Genomic DNA, 27,416 nt, shown 5'->3' with positions numbered 1-27,416 from the left:
AACTGTAAGACTGCTCCTCTCCACTACCTCTAAATGCCAGTAGTTCTCCTCCTGAGTCTGCCTGGAATCTGTGGCTGGGAACTAGGTGATGGGGGTAGGTGACAGAGCTGGCAGAGGGCACCAGCTTCTGCCTCCTGCTCTAGTTCAGGGATCCCCAAAGGTCTCCCTTCCCTGGTACCTAGTTCTGGCCCTCTTTCATTCCCTAGGTGATGCAATGCTCCTGGCCAGACCCTGTCTGCAGTGTCTGCAGACTTCTTTGTCTCCTTCTGGGTCAAACTGGGCTAGAACATGACTCACTATTATCTTTCTTGGATTTTAAAATCAGAATTCAGTCTGAGGAGTTTTCTAGCGCTTTGTAGAGGAAATGCGGAGAAGGGACTGGGCTGTACTGCTTGCTGCTACTCCGCCACCTCGACTCCGCCTCTCTACTTCTTCTACAGGTTCACTAACCATCCCTTGTTCTTTCAGCACCCAAGGATGTAGCTCATCTCTGCTAGGTGACCTGAATACCAAAGGCAGCTACATGTTCTCTTACTATTTCACCACTTGTTTTAGACACCAGCTTCCTATTAGCCAATTGTGTTCTGTACTTTCTCGTAAGAAGATGATCTCTTACCAAATTTCATCCCTTTTGACACTATTCACAGAACGGTGAGTCAAGAGCAAAGACCATCCAAGTCATACATAAACAGAGTGCCTTCTATAGTACACACAAGTAGTCGTCCAGCCTTTGCTCTAAGATCTTCAATGAGGGGTAATCCCCCAATGTCTGAGATAGGCCTTTTTTATTTTGACATAGTTCTAATTATTAGGGTGATTGTCATGACATCAAACCTAAATTTGCCTTCCATGACTTTCGCCCACTTTTGCTAGTCCTGATAACAAATCTAAGTCTTCCTCCACATGACAACTCTATAAATACTTGAACACAGCTGTCATGTCTCCCCTGAGTTTTGTCTTTTTCTCAAGGCCAAAAGCCCCCAATTCCTTCAAGTGATTCTCATATAGAACTTGAGAATTCTGGCTGCCTTCCTCTGAATGTTCGACATTTCATCAACGTTCTAGGCACTTTAGTGACCAGAACTGAACACAATATTCCAGAGATTGTCTGAATAAAGCAAAATATGGGAGGATCATCACCTTTTTAGCTCTGCACATCATACTTTTCTTAATGTAGCACAACTCTGTGTTATTGTTCTTTGATGCCACAGCACACTTCTGGCTCATAATGAGTAATTAAGACCATTAAAGCCCTCAGATTTTTTGGCAGGGAAGAGGTGCAAAAATTGTTATCTAATTATTTGCCTTTCATCTTATAGTTTTTAGGTTGATTATTTGAACCCAAGTGTAAGACATTACCTTTATGGCTACTAAGTTTCATCTTTATTAGATCCAATTCAATGCTCTTTCCTGTTACAATCTTTTTTTGGAAAATTCTGTCAATCAACTTGATGAGAATGCCTTAGTTCAAATAACTGACAAAAAATTTAAAGAGCCCATTACAGGTCCTTGGAACACTCCAGACTTTTTTCTAAGCTGACATAAGATCATTAATGATTTCTCTTTGGGTCTAACCCTTCAACTAGGTCTGAAACCATCTAATTCTATACTGTTTAGCCCATGTCACCATCTTTTCCAAGAGAAACTTTACAAATGCCTTGTTAAAATTTAGATGAACTATATCTACAGTATTCTTCTGCTCTATTTGCTCCCCAAATTTGAAAATTCATTTTGTGCCCTCCATGCAATCAACATGCCTGGAATATACTCTCTTCCTTATCTATACCTCTCAGAATCTTTGCCTTCTTTCAAGTTTTGTCTCAGGTAATGCTTTCCCCACAAGGTCTTACCCGATTCCCTTAGTTGTCAGTGTTTTTTCTCTCCCCAGAACATGTTGTATTATACTTATTTTTGTCTATGTTGGATCCTCTTCATCTAGCACAGTGCTTGGCATATAATAGGTACTTAATTATAAATAATATTATTAATGATTTTTGAATTGTTAAGCAACTAAGGAAAAAGCTGCTCCCCCTTTCCTTCAAGGTTATTTTATTACTATTATTATTACTATGAATTAATAGTGGCAACTGGGAATACTTGAAATTTCCATAGAGAAATTTCATTCATTCAATTAAAATAGTTCTTGTAAGCAACCAAGACAATTAAAAATGAATCAGTTAGAAGTGTATTCCATGGGTTCTTAATCTGGGGCCTATTGATAAGAGGTCTGTGGATAGATTTCAAGGGAGTCTGTAAATGGGTATAGGGAAAAAAAATTAATCTCTATATTAGCCTGTAACTGAAGTTAAGCATTTCCTTCAATTATTATTCCTTTGATAACATAAAACAAAACAATCTTTTGAGAAGGCATCCATAAACTCATGAAAATGACAAAGGGGTTCATGACACACAAAAAAGGTTAAGAATCCCTGATCTAGACAAAGATTATTAATGAAACTAGTTGGAAAAATAAAACCCAAAACCTTTATCAATGTGTTTCACTCATCATCTAATATCTACTATACAGTTTTGTTTTAAGGACAGCACTCTGTAAACTTTAAAAAAGTGAGTCGGGGCTAGGTGGCGTAGTGGATAGAGCACTGGCCCTGGATTCAGGAGTACCTGAGTTCAAATCTGGCCTCAGACACTTGACACTTACTAGCTGTGTGACCCTGGGCAAGTCACTTAACCCTAACTGCCTCACCAAAAAACAAAAAACAAACAAACAAAAAAAGTGAGTCATTCCTATTACTGTTTTGTTCAACGCTATTGATAACTAATAGCTAACATTTGTGTAGCCCTTGCAAATGTACCAGGCACTGTGCTAAATGTTTGTTTGTTTTTATAGATATTTTTTGATTTACTATTGTGAATTTACTTTCCTCAGCCTTTGTAGCATCACTGTTGATTCTCCCTTCTTCAATAGTGCACCTATATTTGAAATAGTCCCCTCTGTCAATTAATATCACAGCTCGTGGATTCTATATAGCACAATGTAGATATCTGGCATTCTGACATGGCGCAGGAAAGAGACCCATTTAAAAGAACAAAGTGAAAAAAGGAGTTCTCACAATTGTCCATATCAAATAACCCATATGTCATCTGAGAACTGGCCCTCCACTGATCAGTCAGTTATTGTTTTCATGTTCCTTTGACTGCATACAGACAGTTGGGGGGAGTGGCACCCCTCTTTTTCTGAATTCAGGGCATTGGACCTGTTTGTTCTTCTCCTCCAAGCTTGGAAAGTCCCTAATCTTTCCTCCTTTAGAAATCAGATTACCTAATATTGTCTTGTTTTCTCTTAATTAGTCTTATTTATTCATTGTTTTTCATGTATAAAAATCTGTCTCTCCCCGTATTCGGGTTCTAGGCCTAAGCTGAGGAGGCCTGGTCTAGGTTTGTTGGGCAATTGCCAAGCATTGCCTAATAAATCAATATGCTCAGAAGTTCAAACCTTTGTTTCCTCATCTTTCACCTGCCACAATAACAAAAAGCCCATCTATGCCAAACTTATTTTCCACATTAAGAAATTATCTGCCCACGGTCACAGGAATAGTAAGTAGCAGAACCAGGGTTGGAACCCAAGTCTTCTGACTCCCAATCCATCTCTTTTTCCATTATATCATTGTACTTTTCATCACTTAAGCTTTCTTGTTCTATAGATAAAATCCTAATGCAGCAGATTTAATTGCAAAGCAAATTTGTTTAGCAAAAATACTTAAAAGTTCCCACCCATTAATTTCAAAAGCTCTTAAAACCAAACCTCATTACATCTACCGAATGATTTTGCTGTTCATTTAGAATTCATTATAACAGTATGAAATCTATATATTTGTTATAGTCATGGAATTGGGCTAGAAGGGAACTCAGAGAGGCAGCTAGGTGGTGCAGTAGATAGAGCACTGGCCCTGGAGTCAGGAGGACCTGAGTTCAAATCCAACCTCAGACACTTAACACTTACTAGCTGTGTGACCCTAGGCAAGTCACTTAACCCCAATTGCCTCACACAAAAAAAAGGAACTCAGAGATCATCTAGTCAAGCCCTTTCAATTTTATAAGAAAAATCCAAAGAGGCTAAGTGACTTGTCCAAGGTGAAATAAGTTTTTTTTTTTTTTTTTTTGCATTTTTGTTTTGTTTTGTTTTTTTAGTGAGGCAATTGGGGTTAAGTGACTTGCCCAGGGTCACACAGCTAGTAAGTGTTAAGTGTCTGAGGCTGGATTTGAACTCAGGTACTCCTGACTCCAGGGCCAGTGCTCTATCCGAAATAAGTTTTTCATAAGTAGAAAAGCTGGGATTTAAACTCAAGTGCTCTGACAATATATCCAGTGCTCTTTGGAAGAAATCCATAGAATTTATTTATTTATTTCTTTTGCAGGGCAATGAGGGTTAACTGACTTGCCCAGGGTCACACAGCTAGTAAGTGTCAAATGTCTGAGTCTGGATTTGAACTCAGGTCCTCCTGAATCCAGGGACAGTGCTTTATCTACTGTGCCACCTAGCTGCCCCCAGAATCCATAGAATTTTTATACAACCTCTTTGGGAAAACATTTAGAAATCACTGATTTAATAAAAAAAGGAATTGGTTTTTTTTTAATTCTGTTTTTTAAATAGGTCGCTTTCCTGTACTATGTCAGAATGCTAAATATCTATATTGTACTATGAAGAATCTGCAAGCTGTGATGTTAATTGACAGAGGGGGACTATTTCAAATATAGGTGCAATATTAAAGATGGAAGAATAAACAATGATGCTAGAAAGGCTGAGGAATGTAAAATCACAATAGTAAATGAAAAAATATCTATTAAAAAAACATTTAGCACAGTGCCTGGTACATTTGTAAGGGCTATATAAATGTTAGCTATTAGTTATTAATAGCGATGAACAAAAGAGTAATATGAATAACTCACCTTTTAAAAGTTTATAGAGTGCTGTCCTTAAAACAAACCTGTATAGTCGATATTAGATGATGAGTGAAACACATTGATAAAGGTTTCTTTGGATCTAACCAAATTGCTGGTCAGCATAACTGAGGTCCTTGGTTAAGGGTCTCTAAGCAGCAGGGTGAGGTAGCCCAGTTTCACAGCCATGCAAGACTGAATTCAAACAATGCAATAAAGTTTCCTCCCAATACCCACAACTAAATAAAGTTTTCTCACAAGACAACAATTGGCTCAGATCCATAATTGAATAGAAAGGGAATTAAGCTAGTTCCAGAATTGAGTCATGAGGAGTCAGTGATTCACTCAATTCCCACAATTCACCACTGTACTAATTTCCTCATTACAGAACCCTTTGGTAGTCTGGGAAAAAAATCTACAGATCCCTTATCAGAATCATGTTTTTAAATGCATAAAACACACAGGACTGCAAAGGAAATCAATGATATTGAAATAAAAATGGAAATTTTTTTTCCTGTGTAGGTTTATAGACCTCACAAAATTGATCCACAGACCAGGTTAAGAACTTGAAGCCTAGATAATTTCTTCCAAATTTAAATACATGATTTATGATACCACATCATGTCCTGAGATTGTTTGAAAGTTTTTACAAACACAAACATTTTGAGTACATACCTTTTGGGGGTAGACAATCTCTTCCCGAAGGAAGGTATTTTCCCCAGCATTCCTATCAAAGAGACCCCAATCCATCTTCAGATCCCAGAAGAGGGTATAGCAGGTGCTGATGACATAGAAGACAATCCAAAGATAAAAGAACACAGAAGTGTCAGAGTGGCCTCGAGCTGGAGGGGAAAAAAAGGGTAGGAAAAGAGGGATAGAAGGAAAACAAGCAGATTTTAATAACATTAATTATTCATTAATTCCCAATAATCAACACCAAAATTCTTTACCAAGTTCTCATAAAAGGCCAACTAAAGAAACTTTTCATCTATGCAGGGTGGTTGCTCAGTGAAGGCCAGATAAGAAGAATCCTTCAAATTTGTTATCAACAACAAACATTTCCTATTCATCTATTATGAGTAGGGGTTTTATATATATATATATATATATGTATATATATATATATATAAATAAATAAAACCTTTATATATATATAACCTTTCTTTTAATATATATATATATAGATAGATAGATAACTAATAGCTAACATTTGTGTAGCCCTTACAAATATATATATATATATATTAAAAGAAAGGTTTGGGGAGCTCCTTGCTATATATCAACACAAAAACAAACAAATGCTACTCCATAAGGTAGAAATATAATTTTAATTCTATCCATAAGGTGGCAGCTTAAGGTCAAAGACAAAGTCTAAAATTCTTTTGACAATAAAGTCACTGTTAACACTGTTTGGTTAGGAACTTTTAGATTGTTTCTATTATGTACAGAACAATAGACCTTTCATGTACTTAGTATCCTTTTGTAGTGTAGGCAAGCGGACAAAATTCTAAATTTAGATAAAATTCTAGGGAAAGTGAAAATGAAAATATACTGACAAAGAAAATAGAATTGTCTATGCATATGACTTCATCTTTTAAGTCAATGAAAGTATTTTATGTTGACTTTCCTTCAAGTCTACTTTGATACATAAAATCTTTATGTATGCTATGGTTTATTTATATACTAAGTTACAGAGAAATTGCAATCTTCATTGGTGAAGACAGTGCTTATGTCAATGAAATCACAAAAGTCAATGACATACTGAAATATGATTTATTGGTGCTTTATGCTATTGTACCAAATTTGGAAAAAATAAAATGTTAAATAAAAATCATATAACATTGAAAAGTATCACTGAATCCTTCAGAGGCATACTGTTCTCAAGTGTTTTATATTGTAGGCAATGCACACTATAGAATTATCACTTAAAAATGCTCTCAGTGATTTTGTATTAGTTGTTTTTCTAATATAAAAACACCAGGAAACAGGCACAAATACATTAGTTTATCCTAATTTTAAACTGGTTAGTCTAATCAAATTACTAAAAAAATCTATCATGGCTTAGTCATAATGTTTTTCATTTAACACATGCCAAGATTCAAATATAATGGGTACGTTCAAATGTCACCAAAAATAAATGCAGTTAGAAACAGGAGACAGATTGGAGTGACGCAAGCAGTATACTTAGAGATAAAATGGAAGAATGGGATAAGTCAGAAGCAATCTATCATTTGACCATAGTATTTAATAAACCTAAGGACTCCTAAGGAAGGACACACTATGAGACAAAAACTACTGGGAGGGGCAGCTAGGTGATGCAGTGGATAAAGCACTGGCCCTGGATACAGGAGGACCTGAGTTCATATCTGACCTCAGATACTTGACACTTACTGTGTGACTCTGGGCAAGTCACTTAACCCTCATCTCATAAAACAAAGAAACAAAAAAACTGCTGGAAAAACAGGAAAGACGTCTCAAAGAAATTAGGTTTGGACTAATGTCTTACACCACATAAAACGATAGATTCTAAAAGGACACATGACCTATGTATAAAAGGTCACATGATAACAAATAAGGGGAGCTAGGAAGATGATTCACAACTACAGTGAGAGGTAAAGAGTTCTTATATAAGCAAGGAATAGGATCAAAGGGTATGCACAGTATTATACCCCTTTGGGCATAGTGAGGACAGGCATAATAGTATACTATTGGTGGAGCTGTGAAATGGTCCAACCATTTGTGAAAGCAATTCGGAACCAGACCCTGAAACTCAAAAAATTGGGCATATCCTTTATCCCAGTAATATGACTACTAGGCTTATAATCTCCAAAGGGAGCAAATACAGAGGAAACAGATCCATACATGTATACAAAAATATTTGTAGCAGCACTTTTGTTTCAGCAAAGGACTGGAAACAAAAGTTATACCCATTAATTGAGGAATGGCTGAACAAATCATGGTAAGAGAATATAATTTAATTTTATTACTCTATAAGACATGATGAGAAGGGATTGGTTCAGAGTCCTGGGTGAACTTGTATGAATGGATGCAGACTAAAGTAAGAAGAACCAGGAGAACAATTTAGGACTAAAACTACATAAAGGAAAGTTATTATCAAAAACTTAACTGACCAATGCAATGACCTCAAAAGACCACTTGGTGGGGCAGCTAGATGGTGCAGTGGATAGAGCACCAGCCCTGGATTCAGGAGGACCTGAGTCCAAATCCAGCCTCAGACACTTGACACTTACTAGCTGTGTGACCCTGGGCAAGTCACAACCCTAATTATCCTGCAAAAAAAACAAAAATAAAAAAAAGACCACTGGTAAAACATGCTTCCCACTTTTTGGTGTAGAGACAGAGACACACACCAATGAAACATAAAATTGCTTCCTTGACTATGCTTCTTAAAAGCATTTTTAGTGGGAGGGAGCTGTAAGGAAGTAGTGATAGCAATACTTAGAAAAAGGAAGAAAAGAAATAAATGATCATCAGTGAACCATTAAAAACAAATAGGGAAAAAGAGAAGGAATTTCAGAAGGTTACACCAAGAAGGAGGACAGTGTTGAAATAATCACACCAAATTTGTATTATTAAAAAAGCTGTAAATGCAATGATCTAATGTAACTCTGAAGGACTTATGAAAATTGCAATCCATCTACAGAGAAAGAACTGATGGTATCTCAAAACAGACTGAAGCATAATTTTTTTTGATAGTTCCTTAATCTGAAGTTTTGTTTTTGTGCGTTTTCATTCACAACCTGGCTAACGTGGAGATGTTTTACATGACTACTCAAGTATAACTTATATTGAATTGCTTGAGTTCTTGGGGGTAGGGGTGGGGAGGGAGAGAAGAAGAGAAGTTGGAACACAAAGTTTTAAAAAATTGATGTCAAAATTTGTTTTTACATGTAATTTTGAAAATAAAATTCTAAACAGAAAAAAACCTTGCTTCCATGAATGATGCCTGTGCATTCTCACTAAGAATAAAGAATAATTTATAAGAAAGTATGACCCAAGTTTGTAATTCTATTGCTATACTTCTTACCATACTATTTAATTAAATGTCTTGCCTTTGGAAAAAAAAAAAGCTGTACACAGAAATGATTCATGGTTTCACACAGAGTTCTATTTTTCTGTTCTTTATATAGAGAAATATTCATGTTTGTAACTTTTACAATAAAAACAACTTTAAAAAATTTGAGATAAACATATTCTAGACTTGTTTTTGTTATGTAGGAACTTTTCCCTCTTGTCAAAGGATGAATTCTTCTGAAACACTTTCAGACTACAGTTGTTTATGGTTAAGTCTCAATTTTATAAGTCTAAGGAAATCAATCTATTGATTTGGCTCAGTCAGAAATGTTTGGGATTATCTGTCATTTCATGCTTCATAGAGACCTAGGGAGTAGGTGAGTAACATCTTTTAATAATGAGCAGCTCAACCTCATTTCAAAAAGGGAATCTTGCAGTTTTATTCTTGTTGAGGTTTGCAAAGACAAATGCCAATCAAAACACATATAATACTTTAGCATACCCCACTTACCTATTCTAAGGATTTTTCCAAAGCAAATTCTCACAAGAGAAGACATATTTGAAAAATGTCACCACAAAACTATGCTATGATACATCCTAGCATTTTGCTTTCTAGTAGAGAGGAGAGCACAGAAGAGAAAAATGTAGTGAGAGTTGACAAACGATGTTTTTCAACTGAGTTTTTTGAAGCATAATGTCAAGTATTACTACTGTCTAAAGCTAATTTTTCCCTCACTGATGGACAATTAAGTGTGAATTGTAACAGAAGGGAAGGATGTGAAAAAAAGAAAGGTGAAAACAATAGCAATTAGATAAGTAATTCTTGCAAAATAATTGAGCTTAAAGGAATGGACTAATTTCTAGTTACTAAAAGATTCTTAAAGGTGGAAGCGACTGTAGAGAGCATCTCATTCAACCCTCTCATTACAGCTAAGGAACCTGAGGTTCACAGAGGTTAAGTAATTTGTTCAGTCACATAGCTAGTTAGCAGAAAACCTGGAACTCATGCTGCCCTTCAAGTGTGTTGCATAATTCTTCAAATGCCACTAAGAGTTACTACTTTTCTCTCTCTTATGCCTATCTTATTACACATTAAATATACAATACCATTATTGGTTTCAAAGGAAACTAAACTCTGAATATCTCAGAGTTCATTTTTTAGTCCTCTAAAACCACTAAAGTTAAACCCTATTTTTTATGTTTTGTTCTGATTTAATCCACATCCTTTCTTTTTACCTTCATTTGATCTTTCTCATCCCCATGGAACTTTTGTATAGCATCATACCTTCCTCATCTGCCTTCATTGACATTCAGGGAACATACAGAAAATAGCATATTGCTCTAGGCAAGCAATTACATCTTAATTTCTACTGGCAGAATCTAGTAGCCCTCTTCAGTGAAGCTCAGGAGGACAGAAAATCAAGTCATTGCTATTCCACTGTAAGTTTTCATTTCCTACACACCTGCTACCTTAGCAGGAGCACAACTCAGGGCGGATATGCTGACAGTAATGATTGTGACTGATTCAAAAACAAACACAAATAGACTTCTTCTTCTTCTTTTTTACAAATGGACTTCTTAATAGTTTTATATACAGAAATTCCTTTCTGGATGATAAAATAAAACTACTAAGAAAAGGTCCATGCCAGTCAGTTACCTACCTTTTATTAAGCATCTACTATGTGCCAGGCACTGGGGAAAGAAAGGCAAAAAAAGTCCCTGCTCTCAAGTAGCTCATTGTCTGATGGGAGACTATGCAAAAAACATGCAAAAATATGTGAAAACAGCTATGTACAAACAAGCTATATACAGGATAAATTGGAACTAGTCTCAGAGGGAAGATATTAAAATTAAGGACTGGCCAAGGCTTCTTATAGAAGGCAGAACTTTAGCTGACACTAGAAGGAAGCCCTTTATCCCTTCCTAATCAATTCTCTATTTCACTCACCACAGTAGTTATTTGGAATATTTTGTCTCTTAATACTGTACCCCTGCCCAACCAGTGCACACACAAAGCATTCCTCTTCCTATCTTCTCAGCAGGGGTCTTTGTACATATAGGTCCTTTAATTTTTTGGTTTTTTATCTCTTTTTGGATACTGACTTAGTAGTGGTATTGCTAAGTCAAAGAGTATGCATGATTTTATAGCCCTTTGGCCATAGTTCCAAACTATTAAAAAAAAAAAACTAGAAAAGAAGCAGATAATATACATCTCCTAGCTATGTGTAAGAAATATATTCCTAACCAAAGAAGGGACAGAGGCAATTACATGGCAGTGAAAGCTTCTGTAAAGACAAAATTAATGTTCCTAGGATAAGGGAAGCAGCCAAATGAGATGAAAAAAAAATCTTGTAAAAATTTTTCTGAAAAGGTTGTGGTATCCAAGATATATAAACAATTAACGGATATGTGAATGTGTATGTATATATCAAATAACTATTGTCTAAGTAGATAAGTGGTCAAAAGATATGAATAACTACTCCTCAAAAAAATCCCCAACCACATGAAAGAATGCTTCAAATCATTAATTATATAGTAAAATGAAAATCAAAACAACCCTGACATTTCAGCAAAAATAACAACAGTCAATATTAGAGGAACTCTAGGAAGATAGGTACACTGCTTCATTGTTGGTATGAATTAGTATAACCAACCATTTTGGAAAACAATGTGCAATTATGTAAATAAAGTAACTAAAATGTCTGTACCCTTTAAGCCCAGAGAATTCCATTACTGGGCTTATACCCCAATTTAAATGGAAAAGAGCCCACCCCATCCCCCTCACAAGTGAATGTTGCAAGATTATAAAGAACAAGCACGGCTTGGAAGTTGTAAGGTATGCAGGTATAGCATGCTTTTGGTCTTTTTCAATGTATTGATCAATTGTGCTAAATTTTTCCTCTTCTTTTTTCTTGTCTTAAAAAATATTATTTTTTGTAGGAGAAGGCTCTCTGGGATGGGGAAAGGATACTGGGGGAAAACTATGATGATGTAAGAAAACTAAGGACATCAATAAATCTTATCTTTTAAAAAGAAATATTCTCTTCATTATGCATATGAAATCTATCAATAATAAATAAATTGATAATTATAACTTTTACTGATTATGGCAACTGAAATGTCATATAAAATATAAGGTAGGGAACAAGAAAAACTATAAAAATCTGTCATAAAGAAACGATTTTAAAATTCTCTATAATTGTTTTCCTGGATAAACTCCTTCATATATTGTAGTCACAATTTACAGCTCCACTTAAACCAGTTAAATCACCTCTTTCTCCTTTCTGTGCCTCATTAAAACAGTATGCATAAACATATACTGTCCATTATGTACATGAATATTAAAAAAAAACCTAAATGGAAATGTTAAACATCAGCTGTTCCTTGTAAAACCAATTTTAAAAACAAAGATGACTAAAGGAAAGACACCCAAGATGTTATCTGGCTGAGACAATCTGTGTTATTTTAAAGAGACAAGGATAGGGACTGGGCCTCTGATTTCAATGACATAAGGAATTCCAGGGTGTTGAAATTCCTACCAATATAGGTCAGTACTTTTTCTCCACCTTACAGCCTTAAGACTTGCCTAGAACACTGAGAGGTTAGGTGACTTGTCAAGGGTCATATAGCCAGAATGAACCAGAAGAAAGACTTGAACCCAGTTTTGAATATTTATATCAACTATTATTAAATAATAATTTTCAACTGGAAACCATTTAAAAAAATCACAACTGAAAAAGTCTTGATCTTTTTGGGGGGGCATTTTCTTTAAAACACTTACATCAAGGTAAATCATGTAAGTGCCAAATACTCAGACTATTTTAATAATTAGTTCATTATAATAGTTATGACCTAGCTGAATTTTCTGAAGTTGTGACTTTTTTATATCTCAAAAGAAATGTAATTGAAGAGTATGAAGAATACGAAAAATTTTTACAAGAAAGTCAAGATACAAATAGCATGTCTAACTCATTCAAAAACAGAATAATAGTTTGAAAGTTTGGCATATTATATAGCATGGAAATAAGGTAACAGACTAGCTGTACTCCAGAGAGGAAGTACTTACTGATCCAGAAAAAATGAACAGTTATTCAAGCAACCGAGATTTCCACTACAATGGTCCCAAGGGAATTTTGAAGAGAGGACATCTATATCTGAGTTAGATACTGAAGGAAAATATCCTAATATACAATAAAATATTTTTCCTAGTGTTTTAAAGAGTAAAACCACATTCTTAGGTTAGTAGTAGGTACTTAGGGAGCAGCTAGGTGGCGGCAGTGGACACAGCATTGATCCTGGATTCATGAGGACCTGAATTCAAATCGGGCCTGAGACACTTGACACTTACTAGCTGTGTGACCCTGGGCAAGTCACTTAACCTTCATTGCCCCATCCAAAAAAAAAAAAAAGTAGTAGGTACTTAACAAAGAAGCCTTATTGATTTGTTGTACACAGAGAGTATCAAATAGCTAAATTTGCAAAAGAATTATGAAATAATTTGAAAGGAGAGGTTAGAATCTATCAGAAAAGTCCAGAAAATTCTTGCAAAATATCATTTTCCTTGACAGGTTAGAAATTAGAGCACAATAGCTTATTCTATTATTTGATGTCCATACAGGCTCTCCCTGGTTCTTTTACTTAGTCGACAAAGCCAAGAAACCCCAAGGAGTACATAATGGCCATTTCATAATGTTCGACTCTTTGTGGATACTAATCCCTTTTCCTCTAAACCAAAAAAAGCCCTCAAAAAATTCTTTTTGAGTTTGCCTCAAATTCATCTTTACATTAAAAATGTCAATACTTAAAATTATGGAGACTAGCTGACAAGCTAAATATTTTTTGTGTGTATAAAAATCAATAAAGGAAAATCACGCATGCTGAAATTTTTATAGTGTGTTCCATTTTTAACATGGAAGGTGAAGAATGTTTATTAATGTTCTACACTTAATCTTCTAGAAGGGAGCTGCCTACAGTTTTTTCTTGGTATGTATGATCCAGAGGCACAGAATTAATACCCTCCATTCTTATAAAATCATAGTGATTGACATAACACAACATGAAAAATAACCTTTGAAGCAATCATGAAAATGCCCTCAACAATGCTGTTTCCATAGTAACTGTTGCAGGCTGGTTCTCAGAAAAGATCAAGGTCACTGGGTCTGAAAAGGAAGGTTCTTCCACCAACTCTAACTCCTTTTTTTCTTATAAAACCCCACTTTTGCAGTATACTCCTAATTGAATGGAAATATCTTTACATCAGTAATCACACAAAACTGACTGTCTTAGATCTATAGATATCTAAGTTTAATGTTTCCTAATGCAGTTTTTCTGATTATTGTCTAAAAGAAATGAACAGAAATTAAGCTCTAGCAGCAGCTATACCAGATTTTTATCTAATTCAGTACTATTGAGAATAGTAACCTGACAAATCAGCTTTTCTATTTAATTTCAGGTTTTTAGATTAGTTTAAATTAAAAAACACAAAACCGGGGCAGCTAAGTGACGCAATGGATAGAGCACCAGCCCTGGAATCAGGAGTACATGAGTTCAAATCCAGCCTCAGACACTTAACACTTACTAGCTGTGTGACCCTGGGCAAGTCACTTAACCCCAATTGCCCCACTAAAAAAAACCCCCAAAAACCCAAAACAAAAAACCAAAAAAACACAAAACCCAGAAAAGGCCAAGTATTTCACACAACTATACATAAGGTACAAATATCTCCTCTAATTTACTACACTGTCAGATGATTTTTTTTTTTAAGTGAGGCAATTGGGGTTAAGTGACTTGCCCAGGGTCACACAGCTAGTAAGTGTTAGGTGTCTGAGGCCGGATTTGAACTCAGGTACTCCTGAATCCAAGGCCAGTGCTTTATCCACTGTGCCACCTAGCTGCCCCCAGATGATGTTTTTATCTAGTATCATGTTCCATAAGCAAGCAATTGTACTACAGGACAGCTATGAATTCAAAGACTAACAACTTTTGGTAATCTGAGGAGTAATTAGCTATATGGGAGTTTAGGTCTTCTAATTGGACTCTAATCCCTATCTGAACTTGGATCCACCTAGCACAGACCTGGGTCCTATGGCTGTGTCCTAATGTAACAGCTATTTTATTCCCTGGGAGCCTATTGGGGAAGAAACCTAGAACAAAGACAAAACAACAGTTTATTGAGAGCTCACAGTGTGTAGAATGCTATACTAAAACAAAGAAAGCCAGTCACTGCCAGAGTGGGCCTACAGAATCACCACAGTGACCTTCTGGGATCACTGTCTGGGGATGGGAGAGGGTGTATCGGGAGAGAACTTTAACAAAGCTGAGTTGGATCCTCTAAAACAAAGATCTAAGCTTGTTTGAAAATCCCTGGATCAGCAACTTAAGGGGCCCCAGGTGGCTAGGATTTTCCACTTGTTTAGCACCAGTACTTTTTAGCACCCGGCTTTTCTGATTGCTGGAAGCCAGAGAAAGGTGGGGGAGTCATTTTCACTTTACAGTACAAATTTCTTTCTCTCTTACCCCTTAAATGGAGGTGTCAAAATGGGCTTGGTGTAAGATAAGTTGGTGGTAGAAAGAGATGCACTGGCCAGCTCCTCTTTGTGGTATGTGTGGGAGATAAAGGACACAAATACTGTCCTTTCCTCTCTTCCTTCCCAGTTGGTCTGACTATGGGGCACTAGGAAAGCCTCTTAGCCAAAGTACCTCCCACACACCGACATCCATCACAAACGATTTGTTTTGGTTAATAAATAAGCGTTAATAAACAGGAGTAGTGTAGTGACTACCTATTGCTCTACCACCTCAACATTTAATCTCTTGTCAACTCTGCCCCTAAGTGCCCTTATCTCCATTTAAGGCTTAGCTCAGGAGCTACCTCCTCCAAGAAGCCTCTACCATGCCCAGTTGTCAGTGATATCTCCCTTCCTAAATGACTTTACTTTTCCTTATTTGTAGACACCTATCTCTCTAGTCAAACTGGAGCTTCTTGGGGACAAGGTCAGTTTCATTTTTATCTTTGTGCCCCTTGTGTCTAACAAAGTATCTTGCACATAGTAGACACTTAATACATGACTACAGAATTTAATTGGACTGTTGAAAGAGCAATGGATTTGAAGTGGCTCTGACACTTACTGCCTGTGTGACCTTGGGCAAATCAGTTAACTTTTAGTCTCTATTATCTACCTCCTAGCTTCTTAAACTGTGGGTCTTGACCCCATATGGGGGGTCACATAACTGAATGTGAGGGTCACGAAAAATTTGGTGACAGTAAAAGGTTATATATACCTATTTTATATACCTCCATACCTGGGGGCACATAAAAATTCCTCAGGTGAAAAGGAGTCACAAGTGAAAAAAGTTTAAGAAACCCTGGTCTACCCTACCTCACCTCTCAGCAAAAGAAAGCTGTTTAATTCACTAGTCAGTCAACAGGCATTTCTTAATTGTGCCAGTGATAACAGTTTGAACTAGTGCTGTGAATGTCTGAGTGGGAAATATGAGATGAAAGTATAATTGATAAGATTTGCAACATATTGTATACATGGAATAAATGAGAGGAGTCAAGGATGACACTGAGGTTATAGGTCTGGGTGACTGGAAGAATGGCGATCCCCTTGACAGTAACAGAGAAGTTAGGGAAAGGGAAGGATGGGGGACGGGATTTTGTTTTAAACATGCTGAGTTTGAGATGTTTACATGGCATCCACTCTGATGCTTAGGAAAGAGACTAGGGATGATTAGACAGATTTGGGAATCATCTGCATAGACATCTGCAACTGAACTCAAGGAAGTCGCTGAGGTCACAGAGTGAGATAGTATAAAGGAGAAAAGATGAGGACCCAGGAGAGACCCTTGGGTATACCCATGTTTAGAGGGCATGAAACAGAAGAAGAACCAGCAAAGAGCCTGAGAAGGAGCAGTAGGAAAGGTAGGAGAAAGCAATTACAAAAACATAGAAGAGAAAATATACAGAAGAGGGTGATCAACAATGTTGAGTGTTGCGTAGGGGTCAATGAGGCCATTAGATTTGTCAATTCAGAGATTAGTAAATCTGGAGAGGGTAGTTTCAGATGAATGATGAAGAGGGAAATCAGATTATACAGGGTTTAGAATTTAGTAAGAGAATGGAATAAATTAGTTATACAATACACAGTAGTAAATGACCATAGTAGTCTAGTGTTCGAAAAACCCATAGATCCGAGCTCACTATATGACAAAAATTGCTAGGAATATTGGAAAGCAGTTTGGCAGAAACTAGGTATATACCAACATCTCACACTGTATCCCAAGATGAGGTTAAAATGGATTCATGATTTAGACTTAAAGGGTGATATCATAAGCAAATTGGGGGAGAATGGAATTTCTTATCTGTCAGACCTATGGATAAGGGAAGAATTTATGACAAAACAAGAGACAGAGGGCATTACAGGATATAAAAATGGACAATTTTGATTACATTATATTTAAAAGTTTTTACACAAACAAATCCAATGCAGTCAAGATTAGAAGGAAAGCAAAAAAACTAGGAAAAATTTTTTTACAAGTTTCTCTGATAAAGGCCTCATTTCACAAATATATAGAGAAGTGAGCCAAATCTATAAGATTGATTAATGGGCAAAGGGTATAAACAAGTAGTTTTAAGTAGAAGAAATCAAGAGAAATGCAAATTAAAACACCTGTCAGATTGATAGAAAAAGCAAATGACAAATGTTGGAGAGGATGTGGAAAAATTGGGACATTAATGCACTGCTGGTGGAACTGTGAACTAATACAATCATTCTAGAGAGCAATTTGGAACTATGCCCAAAGGACTATAAAACTGTGTATATCCTATCCCAAAGAGATTTTTTTAAAAAAGGGAAAGGACCTACATGTACAAAAATATTTAAAGCAGATCTTTTTGTGGTGGCAAAGTATTGGAAATTGAGGGGCTGCCCATCATGGAGAATGCCTGAATAAATCGTGGTATATGATTGTAACAGAATACTATTGTGCAATAAGAAATAATGAGCAAGATGCTTTCAGAAAAACCTGGAAAGATTTACATGAACTGATGCAAAATGAAGTGAGCAGAACCAGGAGAACATTGTACAACAATCAAGACAATTCTGAAGGATCTAGGATGAAAAATGCTATGCATCTCCAGAGAAAGAACTGATAGGAGTCTGAATGCAGTTTGAAACACACTTTTGTTTATTTATCCATTTATTTATTTATTTATTTTTTGAAGCACACTTTTAAAACTTTATTTTTCTTATCTTTTTTCTTGTCTATGTTTTCTTTCACAATATGACTAATATGGAAATATGTTTTCCATAACTGTATATGTAAAACCTATATCAAACTACTTGCCTTCCCAAGGAGGTGGAAGAGGAGTAAGGGAGGGGAAGAATTTGGAACTCAAAAATTTTTAAACACAAACATTAAAACTGTTTTTACGTGTAATTAGAAAAATAATACATAAGTTTCTTTTTAACAAAGTCAATGGAAAAAAAAGGTGCGTAAAAACGGCTTTCTCAAATTTAGTAGAAAAGAGAAAGTACAATGAGTAACAGAAATGGTAGGATCAAAGGAAGACCATGAGGCCTTTAATGGTTCCCCTGCCACCCCACTGCCATTTTTCTGTCCTGAAATGGTTGGCAGAATGGAGACAGCAACAAGTTGACTCCTTTAATGCCAGGAATAAATAAGCTTTTCATACTGTCCCGTCTCTCCTTCTGGAAAACAGGGATACTTTTCAGCACCCCCAGTCTCAGCCACCTGAATCCACATGAAAAGCCTCTTCCACCTCTTTTCCATCATCTGCTGAGATTCCCAGCCTCGTGACCAAGAAACTCTCAGGAAGGACAGACGGAATAGATCTAGGATTAGATTAATTAGCCAGCACTAAGATGTACACAAGGAGATTTTACCTCCTAAAACATCTTAATAGGAGTTACATGGATGACTTGCTATCACTTTGCCAAAGAGAAACCACCATTTTGTGGCACTACCTCCCCTAGTTAATCTTGTTCCTCTTGACATTAAATAGATCCTTAAAAGGAGAGTTATACAACTCTTGGTGGTTTCTCTTTGGCGGGAGGGAGATTAAAGAGGGCTTTAAACACTGGTGAGAGAGACTGGAAAGCAAGCTCATTAAGTATGCTAACTCAATAATCTAGGCCATCAGAAACAACACCATGGAAACTGTCTGTTTTTATTTTTTTAGAGTCTACCTATCTAACCCAGGCTGGAAGCCTAATATCTACTGATAGGCAGGTGAGCTTGTATCTGCTGTTTCCAACCTAGCGGGCTCATTCCTCCTCCAGCAGCCCAGTGGCCTCCCTCTTCTGTGGGCCACTGCACCAATGCAGGGTATTTATTGTAGACACTCAACATGCAGAACCCTCTTCCAACGCACAATCCCCTAGCTCACAAGATCTACCCCTGTAGCTAACCCAATGGCAGGGAGTATAGGTGTGTGCTATCAGGCCTGGTGGTGGGGTGACATTTTAAAAAAAGCAGCACACTGGAAATACTTGATTGATAAAAATATTTCTTTTTTGATTACTTTAAAATAAGAGGCCTCCTTATGATATGTAAAAAGGAAAAATTATTCACAAATATTTCTGAAAGACTGCCTAAAATTTCTGACAGTTTTTTTTCTATTGTGACAATTAAAAATATGAGAGACATAATTTCTGGGTAATTTAATCATTTTATTAATTAGACCCCTAATGGTAGTGGAGTCACAACTTATATGCCTTTCTAACTGTAGGTGGTGCAACACATAGCTATCAAATTTAATTGGTCAGTAGAAATCAAATCCAATTAGTTGACATGATTGGAAATATGTTATATTAAAATGAAGTCTTGGGATATATGACTTAGGTCACTCAAATCCTGGTTAAAAAGACATCAGAGAAAGAATATAGACCCCACCCAAGTTGATAATAAAAAAAATAATAATAATAGTTTTCACCTGGGTGTAGTTTGAACTCACTATGTTTATTGGTGGTCAGAGGCAGCTAGCTAGGTGACATGGTGGAGAGAGTACTGGACTTGGGAGTCCACAAGACTGGAGTTAAATTCTTTCCTCAGGAACCTATCAGGTGTGACCCAGGGAAAGTCACTTAACCTTTCTCATCTGGAGTTTTCTCATCTGTAAAATGGAGACGATAGCACCTACCTCACAGAGCTGTTTGAGGATTAAAGATGGGCAAAGCTTAAAGCAATGCACGTTAGCTCCTCTTTTCCTCCCACCATTTACCTTTTTCCCCCATGTCTGAAACCTTGGTCTGTCTTCCTTCTCCCATCCTATTACCAAGTCCTACAGATTCTGTCCCTAATAACATCTCTCACATCTCTCCCTCTTCCTTTCTGTTCCCACCGATCTATTAGAAGTACTTATCACCACCTACTTTGACAACTACACTAGCCTTTTGAACATCTTCCTGCCTCTCTTCTCTTTCCCTTTCAAGAAATCCTTTATTTCACTGTCAGAAAAATTTTCTGCCTGCATAGATCTGCTTAAAAATCTTAAGTGGCTCTCTATTGTCAAATAAATAAAATCCAAATGTCTTTGTGATAATCAAGGCCCTCCAATAACCTGATGCCACCTGACCCCTACAGATCTATCTCATACTTTACATTCTAAACAATCTAGATTCCTCCTTCTGTCCCAGATGTGTTCTAAACTTTCCTTCCTCCATTTCACTTTCTTGCTCTACCTCTTTACCTAATGAAATCCTAACCCATCCTTTAAAACCTAACTCAAATATCATTTCTTCCATGGAGCATTCCTTAATCCTTTGGCTAGTAGCAACTTTCCCCCCAATTAAGACTTCCAAAACTTTATTTTAATGTAAATAATGCAGTTATGCTGGTGCAGTGGAAAGAATATTAGTTTTGGAATCACAAGACCTGCATCTGACTCCTGGCTCTGAGGCCTATCCTGGGCCAACAATTTACCCTCTCTGGACCTCAGTTTTCTTATCTGTAAAATGCGATAATAATGTTGCACTACCTAGCTTATAGGGCTATTTTAACAAAAGTACTCAATAAACCATAAAATGTTATTTACAGAAATATGCCTTATTTTAATTTAATTTAATTCTTTTCTAGGTATGTCACATATCCTCCTGTAGTAGAAATAATACTGGGTTTGGATTCAGAGGAACTCTGCCCCACCTTGGTCACTACTACCTATAAGAACTTGGGGAATCAATCAGTAAACAATAATTAAGTGCTTACTATGTGCTAGGCATTGTGCTAACTGCTGGGGATACAAAAAGAGGCAAAGGACAGTCTCTGCCCTCAAGGAATTTACAATTGAATGGGGGAGACAACATGCAAACAAATATCTATATATATACAAGCTAGTTCTCTGGCCTAAGTTTCCTCACCTGTAGAAGGAGGGGGTTGAACTAGATCGCTCCTAAGGTTTCTTCCATTTGTAAGGCTTTAATCCTATGCCTTTTACATATTCTGTATGATCCTGCGACTTGACTGTAATGTCCTTGAGAGTAGAGATAGATGTTGTCTTATATAAACTTGCTATGGCCTTCAACACAGCAAAATGCTCAGCACATTTATTTTACAGATTTAGTAAGCTGTTAGTGAATTGTATTTACTTGATTATTGTCTTTAAGTATTTGGAAGGATTTTATGTATATACATATAAAACATATGTATATGAATTAAACTTATTCTACTTGGGTTCAGAATATAAACCTAGGAAACAATGTTTACAGAGAAACAGATTTTAGCATAACATAAAAAATAAATTCCTAAATATTAGAATTCTTTAAAAAAAAAAGAGAACTGGCTACCTCTTAAAGTAACAAGTTCCCTAATACTGGAGGTTTTCAAATGAAGGATATTATTTACATATCCATCTATAGATAGAAATAGATATCTGTATAGATATTGCTAAATATCTAGAAAATACAAATAGCTCTAGAAATCTAGCTTGATAAAAAGGAGAAGGGATTCATGCTTCATTAAGGTTCAGACTAAGGTCCCTTATAACTATGAAATATATTCTATAATTTGCTCTGCTGGCCTAAATTTATAGCTTATATCAATAAAGGTGACCTCCAAGTTTTCTATGTTCCATTAAGACATATTTCTAATTAATTGTATCTTTGAAGTGCCAGCTGAGTAGCCTAAAATACTCTCAAAGACAGAATCTCACCAAAATAATTAAAAGGAGTTGATAGTACAGTGGATAAAGCTTCTGGCCTGGAGTCAGGAAGACCTAAGTTCAAATCCAGCCTCAGAAACTTAGCTGGGTGATCCTGGGCAAGTCACTTAATCCCTGTTTGCCTTAGTTTCCCCCTCTGTAAAATGAGGATAATAATGGCATCCACCTTCCGGGGTGCTTTACAAACCTTAAAACACTATATAGGGGGCAGCTAGGTGGTGCAGTGGATAAAGCACTGGCCCTGGATTCAGGAGTACCTGAGTTCAAATCCAGCCTCAGACACTTGACACTTACTAGCTGTGTGACCCTGGGCAAGTCACTTAACCCCCATAGCCCCGCAAAAAACCAAAACACAAACAAAAAAACCCACAACACTATATAAAAGTTAGCTATCATCATTTTTCAAATATCCTTTATAACCTGTAGATGAAAATTTAATCTGCAGTGTATGGGCAAATGTTGATTTCTATAGACAAAGAAGGCGTATTTTTGAGTGAAATGGAGGGAGCCTTTGGATTGACAATACTTAGGGAAAGGTTAAAAAAAAAAAATCAGTGATTGCATGCAGCTTTTGAGTTAAAAGCCCCCCCTTCCCCCTTACAACACAAGAACACATCAGGTAATAACTCTGGTTTCCACGGAGATAGAAAACTAGAAGGATCAGAGAACTCAATTTGCAGTTAAATGGGGTGGAAACAATCCCCAGTACAAGAAAAAGAGAGAGATAAAAATATACATGACAGCCAAAGGGAACTCTTCCCTAGCAATTTTACTTTTCTCTCCTGACTTCAAAAAAGAACAGGGAATCTGACTGAAGCAAATGGAATGCCCAAATGTCAGAGCAGAGTATATACATCTAGTGCATACAAATCAAGACTTCTCATTTATTCAGGAGTTCTTCCCATTCGAAGCTGCTGATTCGCTTCTTTTCACTCAGTGATTATACCTTAATAAATACTAGAATATCTTGGAAGGACAAAGCACCTGGAATCTTAACAAGAGATAACCGTAACAAATGGATATAGTCTCAGAACAAGGAAACAAACGGTTTTCAAAAACCTCTTCGTAATCAAAGTAATACCTTTATGAGTACGGTAAAGGGCTGCAAATGTCACCACGAAGAAAGTTGTGGAGTATTTGCCTGCATTAGCTAAGTGAGGAAAGGCTCTCCTTGTGTCACGGTACCGGCGCAGGCACTGGACGAATCGTAGCCAGGCTGGGATGCACTGAACAACCGCTCGTACTCCATAGCTGTATGAGTGACAAATTTCTGGGAACAAACAGATCACAAATTTTACTTTTTTCTTTTCTACATTCCCACTGGGCATCAGTCTCTATATACTCTCTAGAAGTGTCAATGATAACACAACAAAATGAAATCTGTTCATGCTATATAACTGTGAAACTTACACCAGGGTTTCATGTGGACATTACCTGGACTCCTAGTATGACCACTGCTAGAAGTAGTTCTATAAAAAGAGGAATGATGAGTTCTTAGATTATTTCCTTCCCTACACCAGTTTTATTGCCAAACTTTTTAGTAGTCAGTTTGTTCAGGAGGAATAAGGGAAGAATAGGCTAGAATACAGGGTGGTTGTTGGAAAGCTCTGATTTCCCATTTTTTCTCCAGCTTCCTATTCTAGAATCACTCAAAACTCTTCCTTCAGAGTGTGTGAAAGTTATAGGTTTGTCTCTCTAAACCTGTGGAGGCAAGCAGTTCACTTGATAAATGAACTTGAGAAAAAAAGACAAAAAACCTACAACCACTTCTTCAAAGCATTCTTCCTAACTCTGAATCTCAGCATTTTTTAAATTCACTTAGTATGATGCATCATCAAAATGAGGCAGGAGGCAATGCAAGGATGAAAAGTGATTGTTCAGTTGCAATACAAAAAGACTTTATGACAGTCTCCTCTTTGGGTCTTCACTGTTCTTAGAGTGAAATTACAAAGTATCTTAGTAAGGCTTCCTTGTCTGTTAGATAATAAGAATAATCAATTGTATGTGTATTACCTAACACAGGGCTACTGAAAAGCCATAGCAAGATAATGCATGGAAAATATTTTATAAATTGTGTAAAGTATCATATTATCAGATATGATTATTACAACACAAAATTTAAAACTAAATTATATCAGATGAGTATGAATACAAAAAGAAATATAAAATGTTTGAGTTTTTGATATTATGCTTTCACCAGGGCATAACAATTTCTAATCAGCATTCCCAGCATTTTGGGGGAAGTTTATTTAGTCTCAAGTGTGGATGCATGGTTTTCCCCTACCTCCCATTTTATCTGGCAACAGGCCTTTGCTTTCATCCCATTTGAGCTCAAAGCTGTAGAAGCAGATCAAATATTCCAGGTCCATAAGTAACACTGTCAGGCTGTTCAGCTGATCGGCCAGCCAGAAATCAGCAAAGCCTACCTTATGGAAGGGGGCTGTGAACACTCGGAACTGGGAGAAGAAAAAAAAAAACACAAACATGGAAACATGAAAACCCATCATATCTTTAATTTCTCCAATTCATGTCTGTCAGATCGTGCAGCAGGTAATTGGTTTGGCTGCTAACACAGAAACTGCTAAACCAATCACAGACAAACATGAATACCTGGTAACAGTTAGCTGATTCAATAGTATGGCTCAAAAGTGAATTTGTGGGCAGCTGTGAGAAGGAGAGAAAAGGCGAGGGCAGTCAGTATGAGAAGCTGAGTAGAGAGCTGAGGGAAACAGAAGGGATAGGCGGTCATGGCCAGATGTCATTAAACAAACAAAATAAGAAGAGCACTCTCAAAACAGAATGGAAGTGAAGAGCTGCCCCACCTCACTGGAGTGACTTGGTGCTATGGAGAATGCTTCAGTCCAGTGGGCAGGAGCAGTGGAACCCCTCTGGGGTTTCTTCTATGTCACTGATTTTGGGCTCTCCTAGATCATTATCAAGTGTGAAAGGCTGCAGAGCATCTTCTGGCTGGAGTCTACCTTATGATTACATTCCAGAGAATCCTCTGCTGTCCCAGATCTGATAGATACAAATCTCTTCTGTGCCCAGACCAGATGGGGAAGGTGTGTGGAAGACTCTTACTCACACTGATGCCAGCAAGTCAGTATTGCTTCACTAATGAGGATCCCTAGCATTCATTATGAAATTGCCTCATAAAAGCTGCCCCGATATGCTGGTCATGGGACATTTTGATTTTGTAGAAAACTATTCACTATTAGAAAAGGGATACTTGACGTTTTGGTAGAATGGGGGTCATTCTAGTCTCTTGGCATGGAGAATGCTTCAAGTGCCCTCTTGTCCCTATGGTCTAGAAAGCTACTTTTGGTCAGTTTCAGGTGAGGTGATAGAGGCACACCCCTTTGTCCCTAGCATGGCAGGAATTCTCTTTCCTTCTAAAAAGCAAATGGACTTCCATCTCCTAACCACTTGTTCTACATTCTAAAGGTTCAGCAGCAAGGTGTTCAAACTTGTAGTACTCATACCTCCAGCTCTATCATAGTTTGCCGTCTTGTGCTAGGCTTTGTTCTGCCTGGTTGTCTATGGGCACCTCCCATCAAGCTTGGATTTTTCTTTTTTCTCTTTCATTTCACTTGTTCCATTAAGGTTGTTATTTTCATAATTGAGGCTGGGTGTCAGCTATAGAGATGGAAAGATTTTGCCTTGGAGAGACCTTGAGTCAGTGTTGGGGGCCTATGGTACTTGGCGATTAGGTTCAAGGGCCTTTGTTATTGTTTGTATTGTTATTGTAGCTGATCAGTTTCAACACAGTATCTTTCTGTCTAAATGCTCACAAGAATTCGTTCTATGCATGAGCCCTCTTTTTGGTAAGCACACTAAAAAAGCCAAGTGGTAGGCCAAAACAGGTTCATCCTGGGTGAAAATGCTGGTTTACCAAAATCTCCACTTTGTTAAGCAATAATGCATGGCAGGCTCTGATTCTAGGTTGTATGGATGTGGGTCTGAACTGAAGCAAGCTGTGTGGGACTCTTAACTTTTGTTCACAACCATTCCTACAGGTCTATCCTAAGCTCAGACCTGTTCCTTACAAAAAAATCTCCTGAACGAAGAGGTTCTGTCACATCCCACCTTCCCATACAGGTTCATATCAAATGTTTCAAAAAGAAACAACTCAGGACGTTAAATCCACCCTTAAGCAATGTGGGAGCAGGAAGGCAGGGGCAGATACAGAGCTGAAGGGCCTGGGGTTCACATTTTAGTCATCACTGGGTGACCTTCAACAATTTTCTCTCTCTGGGCCCTTCCCTTCTGAAAAAAGAGAAAGTTGTACCAAATGGTCTCTGAGTTCCCTTCCAGCCCTAAATCTATGATCCCTCTGGCAAAGAGAAATATAAGGAAAAGACCTAAAGGGAGTAAGAGTTGGGGGCTTAGCATGAGCCTGCATAAAAGGAAAAGGGAGTATGACTCAACCTTAGGGCATCAACATGTGATAAAGTGAGGGCAGTCTAGCACAAAGAACCTCTTTCACATTACCAAGGAATACACTGCATTTCCTCTGATGCTAAATGAGTCAAAGGTATATCTGTAGCTTGGGCCCTTGTTGGAGCAAAAAGGAAAGAAGGTGAACAAAATAAGGTGGAAAGAAAAAAATGGAAGCGAATGAAAAGGAGAGAGTAATGAGAAAAAGGAGAAACTGGGAGAAAAGGTAGGAAAAGACAAGTAAAGGAGATGGTAGAGTAAAAAAGATGGGAGGAGGAAAAATGCCTATGCTTTTCTCTCTACTATTAATGTATTATTATAAAAGCAATGAGGAAAAACACACTTGATTCTACTTGGAATATATCATGCTTCTAAGACCTGTGCATAGTCCATGTCCTTTAAAAAGGAGGAATTCTGGGATTTCAGAATTTCAGTTTATTCTTCTTTCTCAGTATCAAATGCTTTTCTAAAAATTTTTCTTGTTTTACTGAAATTTTATCAATACTTGTTCTCTAAGAAATTCTACTTGTCAGTCCAGTTCACACTACACTTCCTAAGAATTCCCTTTTTGGTGAGAATCCTAGATCTAGTTGTCCTTCTTGTCTTTCTTTCTTTTGCCCAAACCTTTTAAGTTCTCTGTGGATTGTGATTGAAATGGTAACAATTAACATAATATTAGGTAACATCACAAATATCATAACAAGAAAAGAGCATTATAGATATCTTTTATTAATACCATAACCAAGTTATTCCATTAATACTTACTGCAATTCAGTTCAGCATTTACTGAAAGCCTACTGTGTGAAAAGCACAGTGCTAAAGGTGAAGGGAATACAGAGACAAAAACCAAAAGAACCCCTTGCCC

At 36.9% G+C, this 27,416-nt stretch overlaps 1 protein-coding gene across 1 annotated transcript in view; it reads right to left on the bottom strand.

Annotated features, from left to right (window-relative positions):
* The window catches only part of XPR1 (xenotropic and polytropic retrovirus receptor 1), a 219,728-nt gene that overhangs the window by 26,526 nt on the left and 165,786 nt on the right, over nt 1–27,416 (bottom strand). The window contains exons 10-12 of the mRNA XM_044000388.1: nt 24,399–24,570; nt 23,196–23,384; nt 5,575–5,741 (exon numbers count right to left, since the gene is read on the bottom strand). Of these exons, the coding sequence (XP_043856323.1) occupies nt 5,575–5,741; nt 23,196–23,384; nt 24,399–24,570 (528 nt within the window). The remainder of the gene's footprint in view (nt 1–5,574; nt 5,742–23,195; nt 23,385–24,398; nt 24,571–27,416) is intronic.

The sequence above is a fragment of the Dromiciops gliroides genome, chromosome 4 (genome assembly GCF_019393635.1).
Source record: "Dromiciops gliroides isolate mDroGli1 chromosome 4, mDroGli1.pri, whole genome shotgun sequence".
Taxonomy (NCBI): Eukaryota; Metazoa; Chordata; class Mammalia; order Microbiotheria; family Microbiotheriidae; genus Dromiciops; species Dromiciops gliroides.
The sequence above is the reverse complement of the archived record's forward strand: the minus strand, read 5'-3'. Positions and strand labels throughout refer to the sequence as shown.